Raw genomic sequence first — 19,472 nt, forward strand, 5'->3', positions numbered from 1 at the left:
TGTAAGTTATTTAGGTCTTCGGAAAGTTGATTTCAACACTCCGCTATCTATAACGATCCAGAATTTGTGGGTTCGCAAATGAAAAATGTTGAAATTACAAACGGAATGACAAACTTATGGTGAAGGGTATAATAATTACTCTCTCCCTAATTTTATGGCTGACACAACTGTTCTAGCCTAGGAGAGAGTAAATAAATAAATACTTGTTAGAAACTATGTGACAGGTCAAAACTGAACATGTTCTGTTTTGAAAATTAGACTACAATTAATTTATACTTTTACCAAAAGCTTTCTATAAAGCTCTTATTCAAAATATAATTTTTATTTGATCAAAACTTTATAAAACTAAATTTTCATACAAAATTTCTTTTATAAACTTTTGCTAAAATAAAATTTGTATTATGAATAAGGGGTAACAATTTATTTGTCATACAAATGTTTCCACCATGAAACTAAAATACAATAAATTTAGTTAAAAGCGCTTAATATGTATGTTACTAAAACAAACATAAAATATAAAGAATTATCGGTGTTGAATTTGGAACCATTAGACATATAAACTTTTGTCGACTGCTGGACATTGCCGTTGGCATCTTTTACCACAACCGTATCCTTGTGCAGATTATTAAATAGGCTCTGTTCTCGACGCTTTTGAACCGAAGTTGCTTCCTATAACAAAAAAACAGTTACGAATTTATCGAGATGAAATTCAAAGCTTACTTACATTATTGCGATAAATACTGTTGCTATTTAGCATATCGGAGAGCTCATGCCCAGCAGAATGACTATCCCGTTGCTTTAAAAACAGAAAAATTAAAATTTAAATTTTGGTTAAGATTGGAAATAAAATAATGACAAAATAGTTACTTGTTTTTCAGCCATAACCGTTTTAGTGCAGATCAAAACTACAGCAGTGATAGAGAAATATATATAAAGTTTCATATTTTAGGTTTTATACTGCTACCTCTAAATGGTTTAGAAATAATGATGCGAAGTTCAAGAATGATAATTTTCTTTATTGCAATATTTCAGAAATTATAACAATATTGAACAAAGTATTGCGGTTCTAAATAAGTAAAATATTTATAAATAAGAAAGCGGTTTCATTAATTGCAAATGTCTTTTACAGAGAATTTGTTACTTTTATAGCCCTGTGTTATTATAAATATAAAGTGTTTGATACAATATTGAAATTACTCATTTTTTACCACAAATCTTTAAACAGAAATTATTTGTTTATAATAAAATCGAAATAAGGAATATTACTAACTTTGTGTTAGACTGTAATTGAGTACCCTACATAAATTGAAAGATTTTATATAAATTATGGCTAGTAGGTAGACGTCCAATATTATAGGAAATCTTTAGAATTTAATTTTTGATTCGAAAATTTTTAATAAAAAATTTTCCAAAATATTATCAGTTTTTATTACTTTTTACGTAAATTAAAAAATAATTTTAACATTTTTAAAATTTCCCTTATTTTAAAAAAATAATTTCATTAAATTTTTTAAAAATTCCTTTTTGAAAAATTTTTGGTTTTAAGAAAATTAAAATTTTTTTTTTTATTAAATTCTGTTAGTTTTCATACAATTTATTAAATTTTCATAAAGTTTTTTAAAGTTTTCTAATTTCAAAAAATATCCCTTATGAGGAAATTTTTAAAAATTGTTTATTGAATTCTCTTAGTTTTTATTCAATTTATTAAATTTTCATAATTTTTTACAAATTTCCCTTATTGCAAAAAATTTCCCTTTTTTGGAAATTTTTGTTTTAAGACAATTTCAAATTTTTTTATTGAATTCTGTTAATTTTTATTCAATTTATTAAATTTTGCATTAAATTTTTAAAATTTTCCTTGTTTTATAAAATTTACCTTATTGGGAAATTTTTGTTTTAACAAAATTTCAAAATTTTTTTATTGAATTCGGTTAGTTTTTACTTAGTTTAATAAATGTTCGTAAAATTTTTCAAATTCCTCCTATTTCAAAAAATTTCCCTTATGGGGAAATTTTTGTGTTAAGGAAATTTTCAAAATGGTTTACTCTATTATATTAGTTCTATTCGCTTTTAAAATTTTCATAAATTTTTCCCGTATTGCCAAAAATTTCCCTTTTTGGGAAATTTTTGTTTTAATTCGATTTTAATTTTTTTTATTGAATTCTGTTAGATTCTATTAAATTTTTTAAATTCCCTTGTTACAAAAAAATTCCCTATTTGGGAAATTTTTGTTTTAAGAAAATTTTAACAATTTTTTATTGAATTCTGTTAGTTTTTATTTAGTTTAATAAATGTTCATAAAATTTTTCAAATTCCTCCTATTTCAAAAAATTTCCCTTATGGGGAAATTTTAGTTTTAAGAAAATTTTTAAAATTGATTATTCTATTATGTTAGTTTTTATTCGCTTTATAAAATTTTCATAATTTTTTCCAAAATTTCCCCCATCGCAAAAAATTTCCCTTTTTGGGAAATTTTTGTTTTAGGACAATTTAAAATTTTTTTTATTGAATTCTGTTAGTTTTTATTCAATTTATTAAAATTTCATAAAATTTTTAAAATTTCCCTTGTTACAAAAAAATTCCCTATTTGGGAAAATTTGTTTTAAGAAAATTTAAAATTTTTTTTATTGAATTCTTTTAGTTTTTATTTAGTTTAATAAATGTTCATAAAATTTTTCAATTCCTCCTATTTCAAAAAAATTTCCCTTATGGGGAAATTTTTGTTTTAAGGAAATTTTCAAAATTATTTACTCTGTTATATTAGTTCTTATTCGCTTCATAAAATTTTCATAATTTTTTCCAAATTTCCCCTATTGCAAAAAATTTCCTTTTTTGGGAAATTTTTGTTTAAAGACAATTTTAAATTTTTTTTTATTGAATTCTGTTGTTTTTATTCAATTTATTAAAATTTTTAAAATTTGCCTTGTTACAAAAAAATTCCCTATTTGGGAAATTTTTGTTTTAAGAAAATTTCAAAATTTTTTTATTGAATTCTGTTAGTTTTTATTTAGTTTAATAAATGTTCATAAAATTTTTCAAATTCCTCCTATTTCAAAAAATTTCCCTTATGGAGAAATTTTTGTTTTAAGGAAAGTTTCAAAATTATTTACTCTATTATATTAGTTCTTATTCGCTTTATAATTTTTTCCAAATTTCCCCTATTGCAAAAAATTTCCTTTTTTGGGAAATTTTAGTTTTAAGACAATTTTAATTTTTTTTTATTGAATTCTGTTAGTTTTTATTCAATTTATTAAATTTTCATGAAATTTTTCAAATTTCCCTTGTTACAAAAAAATTCCCTATTTGGGAAATTTTTGTTTTAAAAAAATTTCGCAAAATTTTTTATTGAATTCGGTTAGTTTTTATTTAGTTTAATAAATGTTCATAACATTTTTCAAATTCCTCCTATTTCAAAAAATTTCCCTTATGGGGAAATTTTTGTTTTAAGGAAATTTTCAAAATTATTTACTCTATTATATTAGTTCTTATTCGCTTCATAAAATTTTCATCATTTTTTCCAAATTTCCCCAATTGCAAAAAATTTCCTTCTTTGGGAAATTTTTGTTTTAAGACAATTTTAATTTTTTTTTATTGAATTCTGTTAGTTTTTATTCAATTTATTAAAATTTCATAAAAATTTTAAAATTTCCCTTGTTACAAAAAAATTCCCTATTTGGGAAATTTTTGTTTTAAGGAAATTTTCAAAATTATTTACTCTATTATATTAGTTCTTATTTGCTTTATAAAATTTTCATTATTTTTTCCAAATTTCCCCTATTGCAAAAAATTTCCTTTTTTGGGAAATTTTTGTTTTAAGACAATTTAAAATTTTTTTTATTGAATTCTGTTAGTTTTTATTCAATTTATTAAATTTTCATGAAATTTTTCAAATTTCCCTTGTTACAAAAAAATTCCCTATTAGGGAAATTTTTCTTTTAAGAAAATTTAAAAAAAATTTTAATGATTTCTGTTAGTTTTTATTTAGTTTAATAAATGTATTTCAAAAAATTTCCCTTATGGGGAAATTTTTGTTTTAAGACGATTTAAAATTTTGTTTATAGAATTCTGTTAATTTTTCTTCAATTTATTAAATTTTCATAAAATTTTTCAAATTTTCCTTGTTACAAAAAAATTCCCTATTTGGGAAATTTTTGTTTTAAGAAAATTTCCAAAATTTTTTATTGAATTCTGTGAGTTTTTATTAAGTTTAATAAATGTTCATAAAATTTTTCAAATTTCTCATATTTTTAAGAAATTTTTATCAATTTTTATATTTTCAATAGTATATAAAAACTTTATTAATTTTATACATAAAATTTTTCAAATTTCCCTTGTTTTAAAAAATTTCCCTTTTTGTAAAATGTTTGGTTTTAAGAAAATTTGAACAATTTTTTAATGAATTCTATTAATTTTTATTTAATTTATTAGATTTGCATAAAAATTTTTCAAATTTCCATTATTTCAAATAATATCCCTTATGGGAAAATTTTTGTTTAAGAAAATTTTAAAAATTGTTTACTCTATTATGTTTAGTTCATAATAGCTTTATAAAGTTTTCATAATTTTTGTTTTCAAATTTCCTCTATCGAAAAAAATTTCCCTTTTTGAGAAATTTTTGTTTTAAGACGATTTTAAATTTTTTTATTGAAATCTATTAGATTTTATATATTTTATATAATTTACTGAATTTTCATAAAATTTTTCAAATTTCCCTATTTGGAAATTTTTTGTTTTTAAGAAATTTTTATAAATTTTTTATATTTTCATTAGCTTTTATTTACTTTATTATTTTTTTTATAAAATTTTGAATATTTTCCTTGTTTTAAAAAATTTCCCTTTTTGAAAAATGTTTGGTTTTAAGAAAATTTGAAATTTTTTTTATTGAATTCTGTTAGTTTTTATTCAATTTATTAAATTTGCATAACATTTTCCGAATTTCACCTATTTCAAAAAATTTCCCTTAAGGGGAAATTTTTGTTTTTAAGAAAATTCTATCAATCTTTATATTTTTATTAGCTTTTATATATTTTTTTTGTTTAATATTATTTTCAATTGAATTTTGTAAAATTTTATTACTTTTTTATGTCAATTAATGAAAAATATTAAATATTTTAAATATGTCCCTTATTGGGAATATTATTTAATATGAATAACAATATAAATATAAAATAAATTCCCATTTCGGTAAGTTATTTATTTAATAGAATTCTTTTAAATGGGTTTATTCCTTAATAAAAATAGAAGCATCCCCACTTTGATTCTAGTTGAAACCACAAACATATTATTATTTCTTATACCAATGATTCGACATGCTATTTATTACCAAATAGTGTGTATTATACAAAAATTAAACGCTATAAAAACTCATTATTTGTATTATAATCATTAGAATCTTAATTACCTTAAGAGCAGCAAGTAACTTTAATAATTATAAAATATTTAACTAATATTCAAAATGAAATTACACCTAGCATTTGTTGTGATATTATTAATTGTAATTGTTAAGTTCCATAACTCAGAAGCTCAGGATACTTCACTTGTAAGTTTTAAATAAACTAATTTATCTAAAAATTATGACTAAATAATACAATTTTCTTACAGGATAAATTATATGATCGAATGAACAAACCAAAGAGCGATGTAAGTATTAATTTTAAATTTTAAATTTAAAATCAATTTTAAAGTAATCTTGTAAATTATTTAAACTTTTCAGGACAATGTGATCAACGGAAATAATAATAAAGACCGAGTTCAGGTTAATGGAAAGGAGTTGGTTAATGAAACGGCTCATGATAATAAAAAAGATCATGATCATAAAAAGAATACTACTTCAAATGCCAATGTATTGAATACAGCATTCTGGTTGAATGGTTGCATTTTAGCTCAATTATTGTACTTTTTAATGAGAAAATGTTTATAATAAGTTTAATATAATAATAAACAATACTTGACTTGTTTTATGATTTCTCATAAACTTCAAGACAGTAAGATCAGATTCTTCTTCTTTGTATAAAAGGAAATAGGCAAAGGGAAATATCATATATAGAAATATATAGATCAGAACACAGTTATTGGTAATTTTTGTTCGTCTGTTTTCTACAATTATCTTCAGATCAATCTATTACTATTGTTACGAGAAATTGTATCCCCAACTGACAGCCTCAAGAATTTGAGTTCATTTGGACAGAGTCGATTGGTGACGCTATTAGAAGGAGATACTACAAGTGATCGATCGAGATCCCCGATCTTAGGAGAACTCCACAAGGAAATCTCTGGTCCTTATTGTTCCGCTACAAAAACAGAAATCGGATCCTGGACAGGGTGTTTCTTGTCAGACTTCAAGATGTGTTATTCGACCTGTCATGTTCCGAAGGTTTTCTCGGTTTTATCTCATAGACACGGGTTAATAGGAAATTTCCGACGTTAGCAGTCAGCCTTAATTTTTCTAATGTTTTTATAGGGCTTGCCATTGTATTTAATACTGGAATTTTGCATGAGAGTGGGAGGTATTAAATCCGATTAGAGGTATGCTATGGAGGGTGCCCTGTAGGTGTTTAGCCCTACTTACTAGATGGGATCTATCATAGGCTTTCTGGTATTGACGACAACAGAGGGAGAACAGCGATTGCATTCTTAAAGAGAGCTAGTTCTGTTGGAAAAAGACTTGTCGAGGGATGTCTGAGGAGCGATAGATTTCGAGGGGATTGAAGGAAACAAGTTGAGAACTTATTGGGAATACTTCTCCAAGAAGCAAATAAGGACTAGCTTGGATATATCATAGGCTTTCTGATAGATACATTTTTGGCGCAACAGATTTCGAGAGCATTGACGACAACAGGGCGACAGCGAATGCATTCTTAAAGAGGACTAGTTCTGTTGGAAATAGACTTGGCGAGGGATGTCTGAGGGGCGATAGATTTCGAAAGGATTAATGGAAACAAGTTGAGAACTTATTGGGAATACTTCTCCAAGAAGCAAACAAGGACTGGATGGGATCTATCATAGGCTTTCTGATAAATCAATTTTTGGCTCAATCGATTTCGAGAGCATTGACGACAACAGAGGGAGATGGAATTCTTAGAGAAGGAATTCTTAGAGAAGGATAGTTCTGTTCGAAATAAACTTGCCCAGGGATATTAGGAGGGCGATAGATTTCGAGGGGATTAATGGAAACAAGTTGAGAACTTATTGGAAATACTTCTCCAAGAAGCAAACAAGGACTAGATGGGATCTATCTTAGGCTTTCTGATAGATCAATTTTTGGCGCAATAGATTTCTAGGGATTGCATTCTTAGAGAGGGCTAGTGCTGTTGGAAATAGACTTGTCCAGGGATGTTTGGGGGATATAGATTTCGAGGGAATTGTCAGCAACAATTTCAGAACTTATTGGAAATACTTCTCCAAGAAGCAGTCAAGAGCTAGCTTCGATCTATCATAGACTTTCAGATAGATCAATTTATGGGGCGATATATTTCAAGAGAATTGACAGCAACAGGGTGAGGACTGCATTCCTAGAGTGCTAATTCTCTTGAAAATTTTATTTTCTAGGAATGTTTTGAGAGGGCGGGAAATCGGAATGCTATTCGGATGTCGGGATATATGTCACCGAGGGATATTCTTGTATTGAAGGAAGCTGGGTTTCTCTTTGCCCTCTCTTTTGTGTATAACTTTGTAACCTGCTACCTTCTAGTTTGTTCGTTTGATTGCTAGTTTTTACTAGCTTTGGAAATTTTCATTTAAAAAAGTTCAATGTTCAAAAGCAGCAGGCACCTAACACATTACCCTATCGTATCGCAGTAACGAATAAGATATTCTGTTTTTAACCCTTATCCTGTACTCATGGGTCAAAATTGCCCAAACATTTATTAATGCTTTAAAGGATGACATGCTTCTTTTGTCCAAATATTCAGGATGTAATAATGGGTGTAAGAAACATACTCAGAGGGGAGGTCTTATAATTGTTACCCAGCGGTTAAGCACGTAGTCAATGTATCCCTTATAGACAGCAATTGTCACTAATGTCTTATCATTTGGCTGTCTCCAATTTATATATTTTGGGTCATTTGACACGTATGTGCTCCTTGTAGTGCAAAGAGAAGTCAATTGGTTACTTTATACATCCCAAGTTATCTAGCGTGAAGACACTTTAAATGTTTTGTGAGTAATTCGTACAAATTGGTTTTTTACAAATTGTGTCGATAGAATTCTCATACATTTTGTTATGTTTTAGCTTAAGTATACTGAGATCTTAGATCGTGTAAACTAGCGTGAAGCCAATTGTCACTTTAGTGTCTCTAAGTAACCTATAGTGTAGTCACTTTAAACGTTTATTTTGTACTGCACTTTAGAAAGTAGTTATTTGAGCTACCAGATGTAATCTATTGGAGAGTTGTCGGAGGAAGGGTTGTCTACAAGCAATCGCTTATTGGACTATAAGATGTGTTTTTAACTGACTATTTGATGTAAATTAGCACCAGTGCATATTCAAATAACTAGTTATGTAGCTGCTCAAGTAACCAGTTAAGTAGCTAGTAAGTTAACTGACTCTATGTAACCAGTATGTGAACCCAATGAGTTAACTACTTAGGTCCAGCTATCAGATAGTCTCGTTGACAATTGAAGCCCTGTTTAGGAAATGCATGTGTTAAAATAACTAGTCACGTAGCTGGTTACGTAACTAGTTGCCATGTAAAATCACTAGTTCGAGACAGTCTTCTAGAAACAAGTAGTAGTGGGTAATGACTATTTCGTGTTTTTTTTTTGGAAAAATTAAAATTTATTAAAAATATATTGTTTCAAAAATAAAATGGGTAATACAAATTTAAAATTTAAGGGATTTATAAGAGATGTACGTAAAACACAATGTTAACACCCTTCATCAGCTATTCTTATCCCTTTTCAATCTCTTCTGCTCGAGATATAGACCTGTGTTGATTGCTGGACATTGCCATTGTCATCTTTTACTATAACCGATGTTGTGTCCTTTTCTATATCGTTATAAACTTTATGGGAGCGCTGACTGTGAACCACAACATGATCCTAAAACAAAAGTACCAAACATCATTATCGGAAACCCAGAAAACATATGTTAAATAAAACTTACACCATTACGATAAATGCTGTTGCGATTTAAAGCATTATAGGTTTCAGGATCGTCATAAGTATGTCTATGATGATGCTTTTGAGTTGAATGCTACGGGATTAAATTAAAAAATTAGTTAAGGTATAAGGCAAAATAATAACAAAATAAATATTTACTTTGTGGTGTTGAGTTTCTGGATATTCATAAGAACCTATATACTAAAAGATTAAAAGGAAAAATTTGTGAAATCTATAACACATAAAAAAAGACTAAATAATTACGTTATAGCCAGCTTGCACCGATTTGGTGCAGATCAAAACAGGCACCGCAATCAGAAAAAATATAGAGAGTTTCATATTGCAACAGTTGTTACTCCTTCACCAGTAGTTACAGAAACTTAACTAAACGCTGATATACTTGTTGCTTGAAGTATTTAAATAACTTTTAATTTATATACCCAACAATTTACTGACGATAGCAGAAAATATTTATAAATAAAGCTATGTGGTTTCAATAAAAAATATATTCGTTACCACTGTAATTATAAATAAAAATGTTTCTTTTCAATTGACTCATATTTGACCACAATTGTTTGATCGAAAATAAGATTTTATATTAAAATCGAAATAAAAATTATTTTAGCTTTTTTAAAGAATTTTTGCTTATTTTGTTGCAAATCACTCAATCCAGTTGAACTACAGTGCATTGTGGGACTGAATCGATATATTTCAGAAATAAATTTGCACTTTCTAACTGGCTGATCAGTTTCTAACTGACTGATCTTCAAAAATTACACCTTTGCCAAAAGTTTGTAGCAAATAAATAATTTCAATTAAAATTAGTTAACCAAATTGATTTACTCTCATAGAAGTACCGAAATCGATATATTTCAGAAATAAATTTGTCCTTTCTAACTGGCTGATCAGTTTCTAACTGACTGATCTTGTAAAATTACACCTTTGCCAAAAGTTTGTAGCAAATAAATAATTTCAATTAAAATTAGTTAATAAATTTGATTTACTCTCATAGAAGTACTTCTGTAAAAAACACTGTTGAAGTAAAATGTTTCCACTTGTTTTTGTTGTCAAATAACTTTAGCACTTTTTTCGTTTCGGTGATCTCGTGATGATAGATGATCAAAAAATCATACGGGAAATTTTATTAAAAAGTCAGATTTGCCTTAAAATTTCATTAAAATGCTTCGTTCGACAATTTTAAGTAAAAAGGTGCAAAGAAAAATTGCGAATTTGCAATTGGGATTTGAAAATATAATAAATCCGAGGTCCGCCATTAAAATTGCACACATTTTTATACCCACCATAGATCACATCAAAATATTTATCGTAGACTCACATTAGTATATGGGGGATTTCACGTCAAGTGAACCAACTTTTAAAATCGATGTCTTCTAATTCAGACACAATTTTTCAACAAGATCGGTCCAGAACTATCTGAGTTAGAGGGGGTCAAAATTTTACATTTTGGCCAACTTTTTTTTCAAAATGGGCCCTTTTTTCTTCTTAAAATAATGCTTAGATATTTTCCTTGAAGACTTATTTGGTCGCTGTGTGGGATGCGAGTTTGATATCTATCAAAAAAAATGTTTTAAAACTCAAAACATGCAATTTTTGACTTTTTTGCAAAATCAAAAACGAACTATTGGTTCTTCCTTTGTTAGCCTCCAGAGCTCTGTTTTTGTGAATTTATTTGGCCAAAATATTCGACATATTATTATTCGTAGACACTTGTTTATAAATACTTGAAGTCTCTTTGCCAAGTTTCGCTTCCATAAAGCAGAGTAGATTTTACGCAAGCATTGAATATACATATCTTCGTATTTTCTGATATTTGTCGGAACCTCTACATTTTACCTAGGCGACCAAAAGCTGACATTGCCCTTTTTAGACTAGTAGACACATCTATGTGTGTGAAGAAAAATTTAAATTTATTTAGCACAGACATAAACCACATATTTTAGCTCCGCCCATTTTGCAGTTAACAGAGCACTGTTAATCACTTAACAGTCATAATACTTGAATTATTATAAACAAATTTATATCTACAATATCTGAAATAATTTCAGAATAAGAAAACAAAATGGAAAAAAATTAGAAAAAAACTATCCATCTGAAATAATAGATGGATATTTGAACCTATCGTAATATCAGGATTCCAATAAATTTTAGTTTTTTGAAAAAATAAATCTGGAGAGGATTTTTGGCCTGTCTGTGCTAAATAAATTTAAATTTATCTTCACACACATAGTTTTTTTTATTAACAAATTGTGTTTCTATGATTATAAAATTTTGGGGACCAAGTTGGAGATTTCAATTTTGAAATAAGGACTTTGATTTAGGACTTGAGCTAATATTTGCCTTAATGTTGATTAATGGAGAGATATATCGGGAAGAGTGCTTAAAGAAAAAACGATTTATACTAAAAGAAACAAGTTCAACAATATTTTGAACCATATCCACCAAACGTATCGTAGTTTTGCCCTATAGATAGTCCATAAAAGAAAATAGTTGATCAAGAAAGTGCAAACACGCCCTCCAAGAACATTAGTCAGAGTACTGACAGAAATCATATGCAGGACATTCCGAAAAAAGTCGGAAAAAACTGGACTAAACAATAGTTCAGATATTTTCTTAAAGTAATACTAATTTTAACATTGTAATTTACTATAATCAATAAAGAAAATTCCAGCTTAATAGATTTTTTCTTTATAAAGTTCTTTACATGACTAAACATTTAGTTTCAACAATTAAACCACATTTATATGATTAAAGTACATTTAATAAAAATAAGCAGCTATAAAAAGTCATTTAATATAATCAATTATTTCAGTATCACTTTCCTTTCCTCTAGAGCAACCAGTAAACTGAATTTTAAAATTGTATTACACTAAATACAAAATGAAATTACATCTTGCAATTCGTGTGATATTATTAATTATGTTTGCTAAATCCCATTATACTGATGCTCAACAAACAAAAGATAATCTTGATGTAAGTGAAAATTAAACTTTATAACTAACTAGTTTGTTATTTAATAAATAAATTAAATCGTTTCCAGGAGTATATAGATGGTCTGATAAAAAATAGAAAGCCCGATGTAAGTTTTACAAAAGCAGTGAAAAATGTGTAACAAAATTAACTTTTCATTTTTAAAACGTCTTGCAGGACAATATTATCGTGGGCAATAATATTAATAATCGAGTTCAGAATAATGGCAAGACCACTATTCATTACAATGGCAAAGACTATGTGAAATATTGGAATAATAACGATAACCGAGTAATTTATTAAATAAATAATTATTTCTAAACATAGTTTTTAAATAATAATACAAATCTTTTACAGGATGATGAAGATCAAACTATAGGGAAACCGAACAGTGATGTAAGTTTTACCGTTCTAGATTTTAAATTATATTTTATTTTAATTTCCTGTTTATGATTTTTTTTCAGGACAATATTATCAGTGGCAATAATATTCGAAATCGAGTACAGGTTAATGGCAAGACTATACATAACGGAGATCAGGTCGACGAAAGCGATGACAAAAACTCTCCAAAGACTAAAGAATTAAATTGGTTGCAAAAATTCATTAATTGGATTGGCTAAGTTGGTCAATATATTGTATTTTTTTATTCATTGTATGTATATTTATTTAGTTCATGGAATAAACAAATACTCTCTGTCGATAAGGTTTGTTTAGTATTGAAAATGATTTCACCTATCTCCCATACAAATGTCTCCACTGTTGCTAATTATGCGGTAATCCACATACAATTTTGCCCAAATTAGTTCTAAGGACTCTGAAATTATAACGTAAAGTATGGCGAAAAACGGGCAACATTTGTACCGTAATCTGAAAATTGCAGTATGCGGCAAACTTTAACAAAATTGATTCATTAAATCGGTTACATTCTGACATGATTATGTATTAAATTACAAAATTTTTAATTGAAATTGTGAAAATTTCTACTGATATTGCGAATTTCTATTTAAATTTGGAATTTTCAAAAAAGATGAAATTTAGAAAATTTGTAGTGAAATTAAGAATTTCAATGTGAAATTAAGAAAATTCCAAATGAAATTGAAAATTTAAATTTTAAATTGAGGCAAGTAAGAGAGCTATATTCGGCTGTGCCGAATCTTATATACCCTTCACAAAATTATACTTCAAAATACAAATTTTAAATATTTTTAGGTAAACAAAATTTTTTTTTCCAAAGTTGTTTTTTTAATTTTTTGTTAAACATGTTTTTTTGAATTGTTATTTTAAAATTTTTTTTTAATTTTTTTTAAATTTTTTTTTGTTTTTTTGTTGAAAAAAATTCGGATTCAAAAATATTTAAATTTAAAATTTTTTTTTTTTTAAATTTAAAAAAAAAATTTTTTGTTTAATTTTTTTTTTATTGAAAAAAAATTCGGTTTAAAAAATGTTTTTTCCGATCTTGACCCATTGTCGTTGCAAAGGTCTTTGAAATATCTATGATTAGATATCCATTTTGTCTATATTAATGACGTAGTAATCCAGATATAGGTAAAAAATCGAGGTTGTCCTGGTTTTATCCTCACATCTCAGCCATTTGTGGACCGATTTTGCTGATTTTAAATAGTAAACTTCTCGAAAGCATGTCTGACAGAATTATTGAAGAATTGGATCCCGAAGATATCTGGGGTCTTCAGAAAATTGATTTCAACAGACAGACGGACAGACAGACAGACGGACATGGCTTAATCGACTCCGCTATCTATAAGGATCCAGAATATATATACTTTATAGGGTCGGAAATGAAAAATGTTGAAATTACAAACGGAATGACAAACTTATATATACCCTTCTCACGAAGGTGAAGGGTATAAAAATTCCAATTGAAAGTTCAATGTGAAATTGAAAAAATTCCAAATGAAATTGAGAATTTAATTTTTAAATCGGGTAAATTACAATTGAAATTAAGAATATCAATATGAAATAGAGAAGTTTAATACGAAACTAAGAAAATTCCAATTTAAAATTAACCACATTTTTTTATTTGAATCGTTTATTTCAAAAACCAGTCAAGCAACAAAAAATCCAATATTGTGTTATTGGGCGATTACTGTTCTGTAAAGGTAAATGCAGCGTTTAATACAAAATAAAAATAAAATACTGACCACCTATTATGGTAAAGCAAAGCTGAGGGGTAATCATTTTTCAATAAATTAAATTTTCTTTTATTATAAAAATTTTTCAAATTATTTAAATTTTCTTTAATTTAATCTTTGAATATAGTGAATTATTGTTAGTAATTTATAAAAAGTTCAATTGAAATTAAGAATATCAATATGAAATTGAGAAGTTCAATATAAAATTGAGAAAATTCCAATTTAAAATGAACCAAATTTAGTTAATTGAATCGTTTATTTCAAAAACCAGTCAAGCAACAAAAATCCAAAATTGTGTTATTGGGCGATTACTGTTCTGTAAAGGTAAATGCAGCGTTTAATACAAAATAAAATGCTGACTCCCTATTATGGTAAAGCAAAGCTGAGAGGTAATCATTTTTCAATAAATTAAATTTTCTTTTATTATAAAAATTTTTCAAATTATTTAAATTTTCTTTAATTTAATCTTTGAATATAGTGAATTATTGTTAGTAATTTATAAAAAGTTCAATTGAAATTAAGAACATCAATATGAAATTGAGAAGTTCAATATAAAATTGAGAAAATTCCAATTTAAAATGAACCAAAGTTTCTTAATTGAATCGTTTATTTCAAAAACCAGGCAAGCAACAAAAAATCCAATATTGTGTTATTGGGCGATTACTGTTCTGTAAAGGTAAATGCAGCGATTAATACAAAATAAAAATAAAATACTGACCACCTATTATGGTAAAGCAAAGCCGAGAAATCCGGGTTTAGTGTATGTGTATGAATATTCATAATTGTCTTATAATAAATAATATCGCGAAGAAAAGAATATCAATATGAAATATAAATTCAATATAAAATTGAGAAAATTCCAGTTTAATTCTGAACCAAGTTTTCTTAATTGAATCGAATATGAATTGAATATTTCAAAAACCAGTTAAGCAACAAAAAATCTAAAATTGAAGTATTTTGCGATTACTGTTCTGTAAAGGTAAATGTAGCGTATAATACAAAAAAATTAAATTATGGTAAAGCACAGCCGAGAAATCCGGGTTTATTGTAAGTCCCTAGTCCCCATACAAGATCCCCCTCATAAAATGACTTGAACATTTATAATTGTCTGGTAATAATTAATATCGCGATGTAATTGCACATAAACAAGTTTTATATAAACCTAAATCTTTCTACCAACTTTTATAAGGAACGGACCCTAACCCCTACATAATCCCTATATCAGATAAATATTTTATTGTCAATAATTAAAAAAATACCCACATATTGATGGTGGTTATACAAGATTCGGCACAGCCGAGTATAACAATCTTAGTCCCATTTTCTCAATCTCTGGTTATCGTTTTTCGTACGAAAACTGTCAGTATATCGTCGCGATAAAAAATAACCAAAGATTAAGAAAATGAGACTTACTTGCTATTTCTAATTTAATGTTTTAGAAAAGAAACCACAGACCACTATTGCAGAAACTTTCCACTAAATTATTTATAAGACCCTTTGAGTTTGTGGTGCATTAGCTATAAAAACTCATTTAATCTAATTAATAGTTTCAGTATAATTTTCTTTTCCTTAGACTGAATAGAAGATTTTATTTTAATTAAATTCAAAATGAAATTACATATTGCACTTCTGCTGACAACATTAATAGCATTTGTTAAGTTCCATAATTCGGTGGCTCGAAGTTCTAAAAATGGTTTAGATGTAAGTTTAGATGTTATTACGAATATTTGTTGTTTAATAATTTATAACTTTTTTTTATGTTATTACTAATATTTGTTGTTTAATAATTTATAACTTTTTTTTAGCATTATCTGGATTATATGCTAAAACATCAAAACGAGGATGTAAGTTTTTTTTAAGTGTTTCAGAATTAGTTTTAAAATGTATTAATAATTATTGATGATTTTACAGGACAATGTAATTATTGGCAATAATATTAAAGATCGCTACCAAGTTAATGGAAAGACGACTATACATTATGGTGATCAAGACTATGTGAAATATTGGAATAAACATGAAAGCCCAGTCAGTAATTTTATAATAATTAATTCAATAATTATTTCAAACAATTGTTTTTTATACCCTTCACCTTCGTGAGAATATAAGTTTGTCATTCCGTTTGTAATTTCCACAATATCATTTTCCGACCCTATAAAGTATATATGTATATTCTGGATCCTTATAGATAGCAGAGTCGATTAAGCCATGTCCGTCTATCTGTTGAAATCAACTTTCCGAAGCCCCCAAATAACTTATATACACGATTCATACATCAATATCGCCAGAATTCTTCCGGCTCGGTTGCTATTTAAAATCGAGAAAATCGGTCCACAAATTGCTGAGATATAAGGAAAAAACCAGGACAACCTCGATTTTAGACCTATTTTTGACCTATATCTCATTAATGTAGACAATATGGATACCAAATGATAGATATTTCAAAGACCTTATATAAGACCATACAATGGGTCAAAATCGGAAAAAATATTTTTAAACCGAATTTTTTTTCACCAAAAGCTTTTTTTCGCTAAATATTAAAAAAAATTTTAAAAAACAAAAAAAAAATTTTATAAAACAAAAAAAAAATTTTAAATTTAAAAAAAACAAAATTCCAAAAAAAAAAATTTACAAAAAGTTAAAAAAAAACAACTTTGGAAAAAACAAGTAAGAGATCTATATTCGGCTGTTCCGAATCTTATATAACCTTCACCAAATTTTACTTCAAAATAAAAATTTTAAATATTTTGAGATAAACTAAATTTATTTTTCAAAATTTGTTTTAATTTTTTGTAAAATTTTTTTTTTCGAATTGTTTATTAAATTTTCAATTTTTTTTTATTTTTTTTTAAATATTAAGCAAAAAAAACTTTTGGTGAAAATAAAAAAATTCGGGTTAAAAAATGTTTTTTCCGATTTTGAACCATTATAGGTCCAACTATAGTAAGCCTAATATACATCGTTGCAATGGACTTTGAAATATCTATCATTAGATATCCATATATTGTCTATATTAATGACTTAGTAATCCAGATATGTAGGTCAAAAATAGGTCAAATATCGAGATTGTCCTGGTTTTTTCCTTATATCTCAGCCATTTGTGGACCGATTTTCTCGATTTTAAATAGATATTGATGTATGAATCGTGTAAGTTATTTGGGGCTTAGGAAAGTTGATTTCAACAGACAGACAGACGGAAGGACATGGCTTAATCGACTCCGATATCTATAAGGATCCAGAATATATATACTTTATAGGGTCGGAAAATTATATTGTGGAAATTACAAACAGAATGACCAACTTATATATAACCTTCTCACGAGGTGAAGGGTACAAAAATAAATTTAAAATTTTTATTCTGAAGTATAATTTGGTGAAGGTTATAAGATTCGAATATAGCTCTCTTAATTGTTTTGTATTCAAATTCAAATCTTTTTCAGGTTTATGCAGATTATCTTAAATAACTTTATTTTTTTTAATATTTTTCAGGACAATGGAAATAGGAACCATTATGGTAGTACGGGATATGTCTCACAACCAGTAATTTTATTAAATTTTAATTCTAACTAGTGTTTTTTAATAATTTCAATATTTTACAGGATTTTGTATATGAACCTATTAAAACTCCAAACAATGGTGTAGGTTTTCATTGATTATATTCGATTTTAAATTAGTTTTTCGTTAATAATTGTTAATTTGATAGGTTACTGTTACACGAGCAAGTGGATATCAAGGAGTTGGGGATAATAGAAATACTAATACATACAATAGACATAATAACGAAAACCGATATCATACCAGTAGCGATGTAAGTTGGCGTAATAACGTAATTTCTTTAATCACCCCTATCGGCAATAAAATGTGAAATTATGTTCCCATGAAATATCCATTTCCCTCGAAGGGAAAATTGCTATTGTGATATTCCCATAAACTTTTCATTCACAATAGTTAATTTTGTTCGTAACAGCTGTTTATTGTTTACAAAATTCCATCTAAAAATTTCACAACAATGGGAATTTTTTCACGTGAACAAAGTTGATGAATGAAAAAAGGAAAAGGGAAAATATTTCATGTGGAATATTGATTCGCGATAGGGGTGAATATTTATTTTTAACAAGTGTTTTTTAATAATTAAAATATTTTACAGGATTTTGTATATGAACCTATCAAAACTCCAAACAATGGTGTAGGTTTTCATTGATTATATTCAATTTTAAATTAGTTTTTCATTAATAATTGTTAATTTTTCAGGTTACTGTTACACGAGCAAGTGGATATCATCATGCAGTCCCAAACATTAGGCATAATAACGAAAACCGATATCATGCTAGTAGCGATGTAAGTTAGCATAATAACGTAATTTGATTAATCTTTATTTCTAAAATTTTTTTCTTAATAATTAAAATATTTTACAGGATATTGTATATGAACCTATAAAAACTCCAAACAATGGTGTAGGTTTTCATTGATTATATTCTATTTTAAATAAGATTTTCATTAATAATTGTTAATTTTTCAGGTTACTGTTACACAAGTAAATGGATATCGAGGAGTTGGGGATAATAGAAATACTAATTTTCATCATGCTGGAAGTGGATATCATCATGCAGTCCCACACAATTGGCATAATAACGAAAGCCCATATTTGGCAAGATATAGAGGTAATTTCGATTAATCTTTATTTCTAACAAATGCTTTTTTCAAATCTTTTACAGGATTTTGAATATGAACCTATAAAAACTCCAAAATTTTGAACTATGCAGTAAATTATCTTTATTACCCTTTTGTATTTATTTGATTTCAAGTTTGACTATCTCTTCATATTCCACTCCAGAGTGGATATTATTTAAATCATAGAGAAATACACTTAGAAAGGAAACTAGAAAAAAAACTCAAATTTAAAAATCACACATACGAATGTTTGTTTTTGTTTTTATATAGTTTTTTTTTACTAATACATTGTCAGTACTTAGCCTTTTGATAACTGAGTTAGGTCTTTAACTAACAGCAAAGTTTCCAGTCTATGTGTATTAATCTATGATTTTAAATCTGTTATAAATGACTAATTTTGTCAATAAATTTAAAATTATTTAGAAACAATGTACAAATATGTTTTTAGTTACCAAATAACATCCAGATCTTTTATATTTCTGTGCATTTTTTTTCAGCAAATAGATTTTATAGAGATGAAGAGACAATGAGTTTTTATTCCGTTAAGGAGATAAATTTAAGGTTGTT

The 19,472-nt window shown here is 26.8% G+C and overlaps 6 protein-coding genes across 8 annotated transcripts in view; 3 read left to right on the plus strand and 3 right to left on the minus strand.

Moving 5' to 3' along the window:
* LOC135952247 (centrosomal protein of 104 kDa) overlaps positions 1-19,472 on the minus strand; it is a 139,569-nt gene that overhangs the window by 106,265 nt on the left and 13,832 nt on the right. The window lies entirely within an intron of this gene.
* LOC135952202 (uncharacterized) lies at positions 270-1,003 on the minus strand. The gene is made up of 3 exons (XM_065502044.1): positions 868-1,003; positions 725-796; positions 270-669 (listed from the first exon to the last, which is right to left on the minus strand). The coding sequence occupies exons 1-3, from the start codon at positions 940-942 to the stop codon at positions 469-471; spliced, it is 348 nt and encodes a 115-aa protein (XP_065358116.1). The 5' UTR covers positions 943-1,003; the 3' UTR covers positions 270-468.
* Positions 5,403-5,940, plus strand: LOC135952384 (uncharacterized). Its single transcript, XM_065502293.1, has 3 exons — positions 5,403-5,539; positions 5,602-5,640; positions 5,714-5,940. The coding sequence occupies exons 1-3, from the start codon at positions 5,456-5,458 to the stop codon at positions 5,918-5,920; spliced, it is 330 nt and encodes a 109-aa protein (XP_065358365.1). The 5' UTR covers positions 5,403-5,455; the 3' UTR covers positions 5,921-5,940.
* On the minus strand, positions 8,753-9,500 carry LOC135952203 (uncharacterized). Its single transcript, XM_065502045.1, has 4 exons — positions 9,364-9,500; positions 9,259-9,300; positions 9,104-9,193; positions 8,753-9,039 (listed from the first exon to the last, which is right to left on the minus strand). Exons 1-4 carry the CDS (start codon positions 9,436-9,438, stop codon positions 8,899-8,901), a joined length of 348 nt encoding a protein of 115 aa, XP_065358117.1. The 5' UTR covers positions 9,439-9,500; the 3' UTR covers positions 8,753-8,898.
* On the plus strand, positions 11,958-12,790 carry LOC135952116 (glycosyltransferase-like protein gnt13). The gene is made up of 5 exons (XM_065501918.1): positions 11,958-12,090; positions 12,158-12,196; positions 12,265-12,378; positions 12,445-12,483; positions 12,552-12,790. Exons 1-5 carry the CDS (start codon positions 11,998-12,000, stop codon positions 12,705-12,707), a joined length of 441 nt encoding a protein of 146 aa, XP_065357990.1. The 5' UTR covers positions 11,958-11,997; the 3' UTR covers positions 12,708-12,790.
* Positions 15,797-19,291, plus strand: LOC135952178 (GATA zinc finger domain-containing protein 14-like). 2 transcript variants are annotated; one of them, XM_065502014.1, is made up of 11 exons: positions 15,797-15,938; positions 16,043-16,081; positions 16,149-16,262; positions 17,724-17,774; positions 17,834-17,872; positions 17,938-18,042; positions 18,382-18,420; positions 18,486-18,572; positions 18,650-18,688; positions 18,754-18,882; positions 18,950-19,291. In XM_065502014.1, the coding sequence occupies exons 1-11, from the start codon at positions 15,846-15,848 to the stop codon at positions 18,986-18,988; spliced, it is 774 nt and encodes a 257-aa protein (XP_065358086.1). In that variant the 5' UTR covers positions 15,797-15,845; the 3' UTR covers positions 18,989-19,291. The 2 variants fall into 2 exon arrangements, with proteins under 2 accessions (XP_065358086.1, XP_065358087.1); XM_065502015.1 differs by lacking the exons at positions 17,834-17,872; positions 17,938-18,042.

The sequence above is a fragment of the Calliphora vicina genome, chromosome 2 (genome assembly GCF_958450345.1).
Source record: "Calliphora vicina chromosome 2, idCalVici1.1, whole genome shotgun sequence".
Taxonomy (NCBI): Eukaryota; Metazoa; Arthropoda; class Insecta; order Diptera; family Calliphoridae; genus Calliphora; species Calliphora vicina.

Coding starts and splice junctions, on each gene's coding strand:
- LOC135952202 (XM_065502044.1), bottom strand. CDS start 942: ATGAAACTTTATATATATTTCTCTATCACTGCTGTAGTTTTGATCTGC. Junction 797..867: donor CGGTTATGGCTGAAAAACAA/GTAACTATTTTG, acceptor CTGTTTTTAAAG/CAACGGGATAGTCATTCTGC. Junction 670..724: donor ACAGTATTTATCGCAATAAT/GTAAGTAAGCTT, acceptor TTTTTGTTATAG/GAAGCAACTTCGGTTCAAAA.
- LOC135952178 (XM_065502014.1), top strand. CDS start 15,846: ATGAAATTACATATTGCACTTCTGCTGACAACATTAATAGCATTTGTT. Junction 17,873..17,937: donor TTAAAACTCCAAACAATGGT/GTAGGTTTTCAT, acceptor TTAATTTGATAG/GTTACTGTTACACGAGCAAG. Junction 18,043..18,381: donor GATATCATACCAGTAGCGAT/GTAAGTTGGCGT, acceptor AATATTTTACAG/GATTTTGTATATGAACCTAT.
- LOC135952116 (XM_065501918.1), top strand. CDS start 11,998: ATGAAATTACATCTTGCAATTCGTGTGATATTATTAATTATGTTTGCT. Junction 12,091..12,157: donor AAACAAAAGATAATCTTGAT/GTAAGTGAAAAT, acceptor AATCGTTTCCAG/GAGTATATAGATGGTCTGAT. Junction 12,197..12,264: donor TAAAAAATAGAAAGCCCGAT/GTAAGTTTTACA, acceptor AACGTCTTGCAG/GACAATATTATCGTGGGCAA.
- LOC135952203 (XM_065502045.1), bottom strand. CDS start 9,438: ATGAAACTCTCTATATTTTTTCTGATTGCGGTGCCTGTTTTGATCTGC. Junction 9,301..9,363: donor CGGTGCAAGCTGGCTATAAC/GTAATTATTTAG, acceptor TTAATCTTTTAG/TATATAGGTTCTTATGAATA. Junction 9,194..9,258: donor CAGAAACTCAACACCACAAA/GTAAATATTTAT, acceptor TTAATCCCGTAG/CATTCAACTCAAAAGCATCA.
- LOC135952384 (XM_065502293.1), top strand. CDS start 5,456: ATGAAATTACACCTAGCATTTGTTGTGATATTATTAATTGTAATTGTT. Junction 5,540..5,601: donor AAGCTCAGGATACTTCACTT/GTAAGTTTTAAA, acceptor ATTTTCTTACAG/GATAAATTATATGATCGAAT. Junction 5,641..5,713: donor TGAACAAACCAAAGAGCGAT/GTAAGTATTAAT, acceptor TAAACTTTTCAG/GACAATGTGATCAACGGAAA.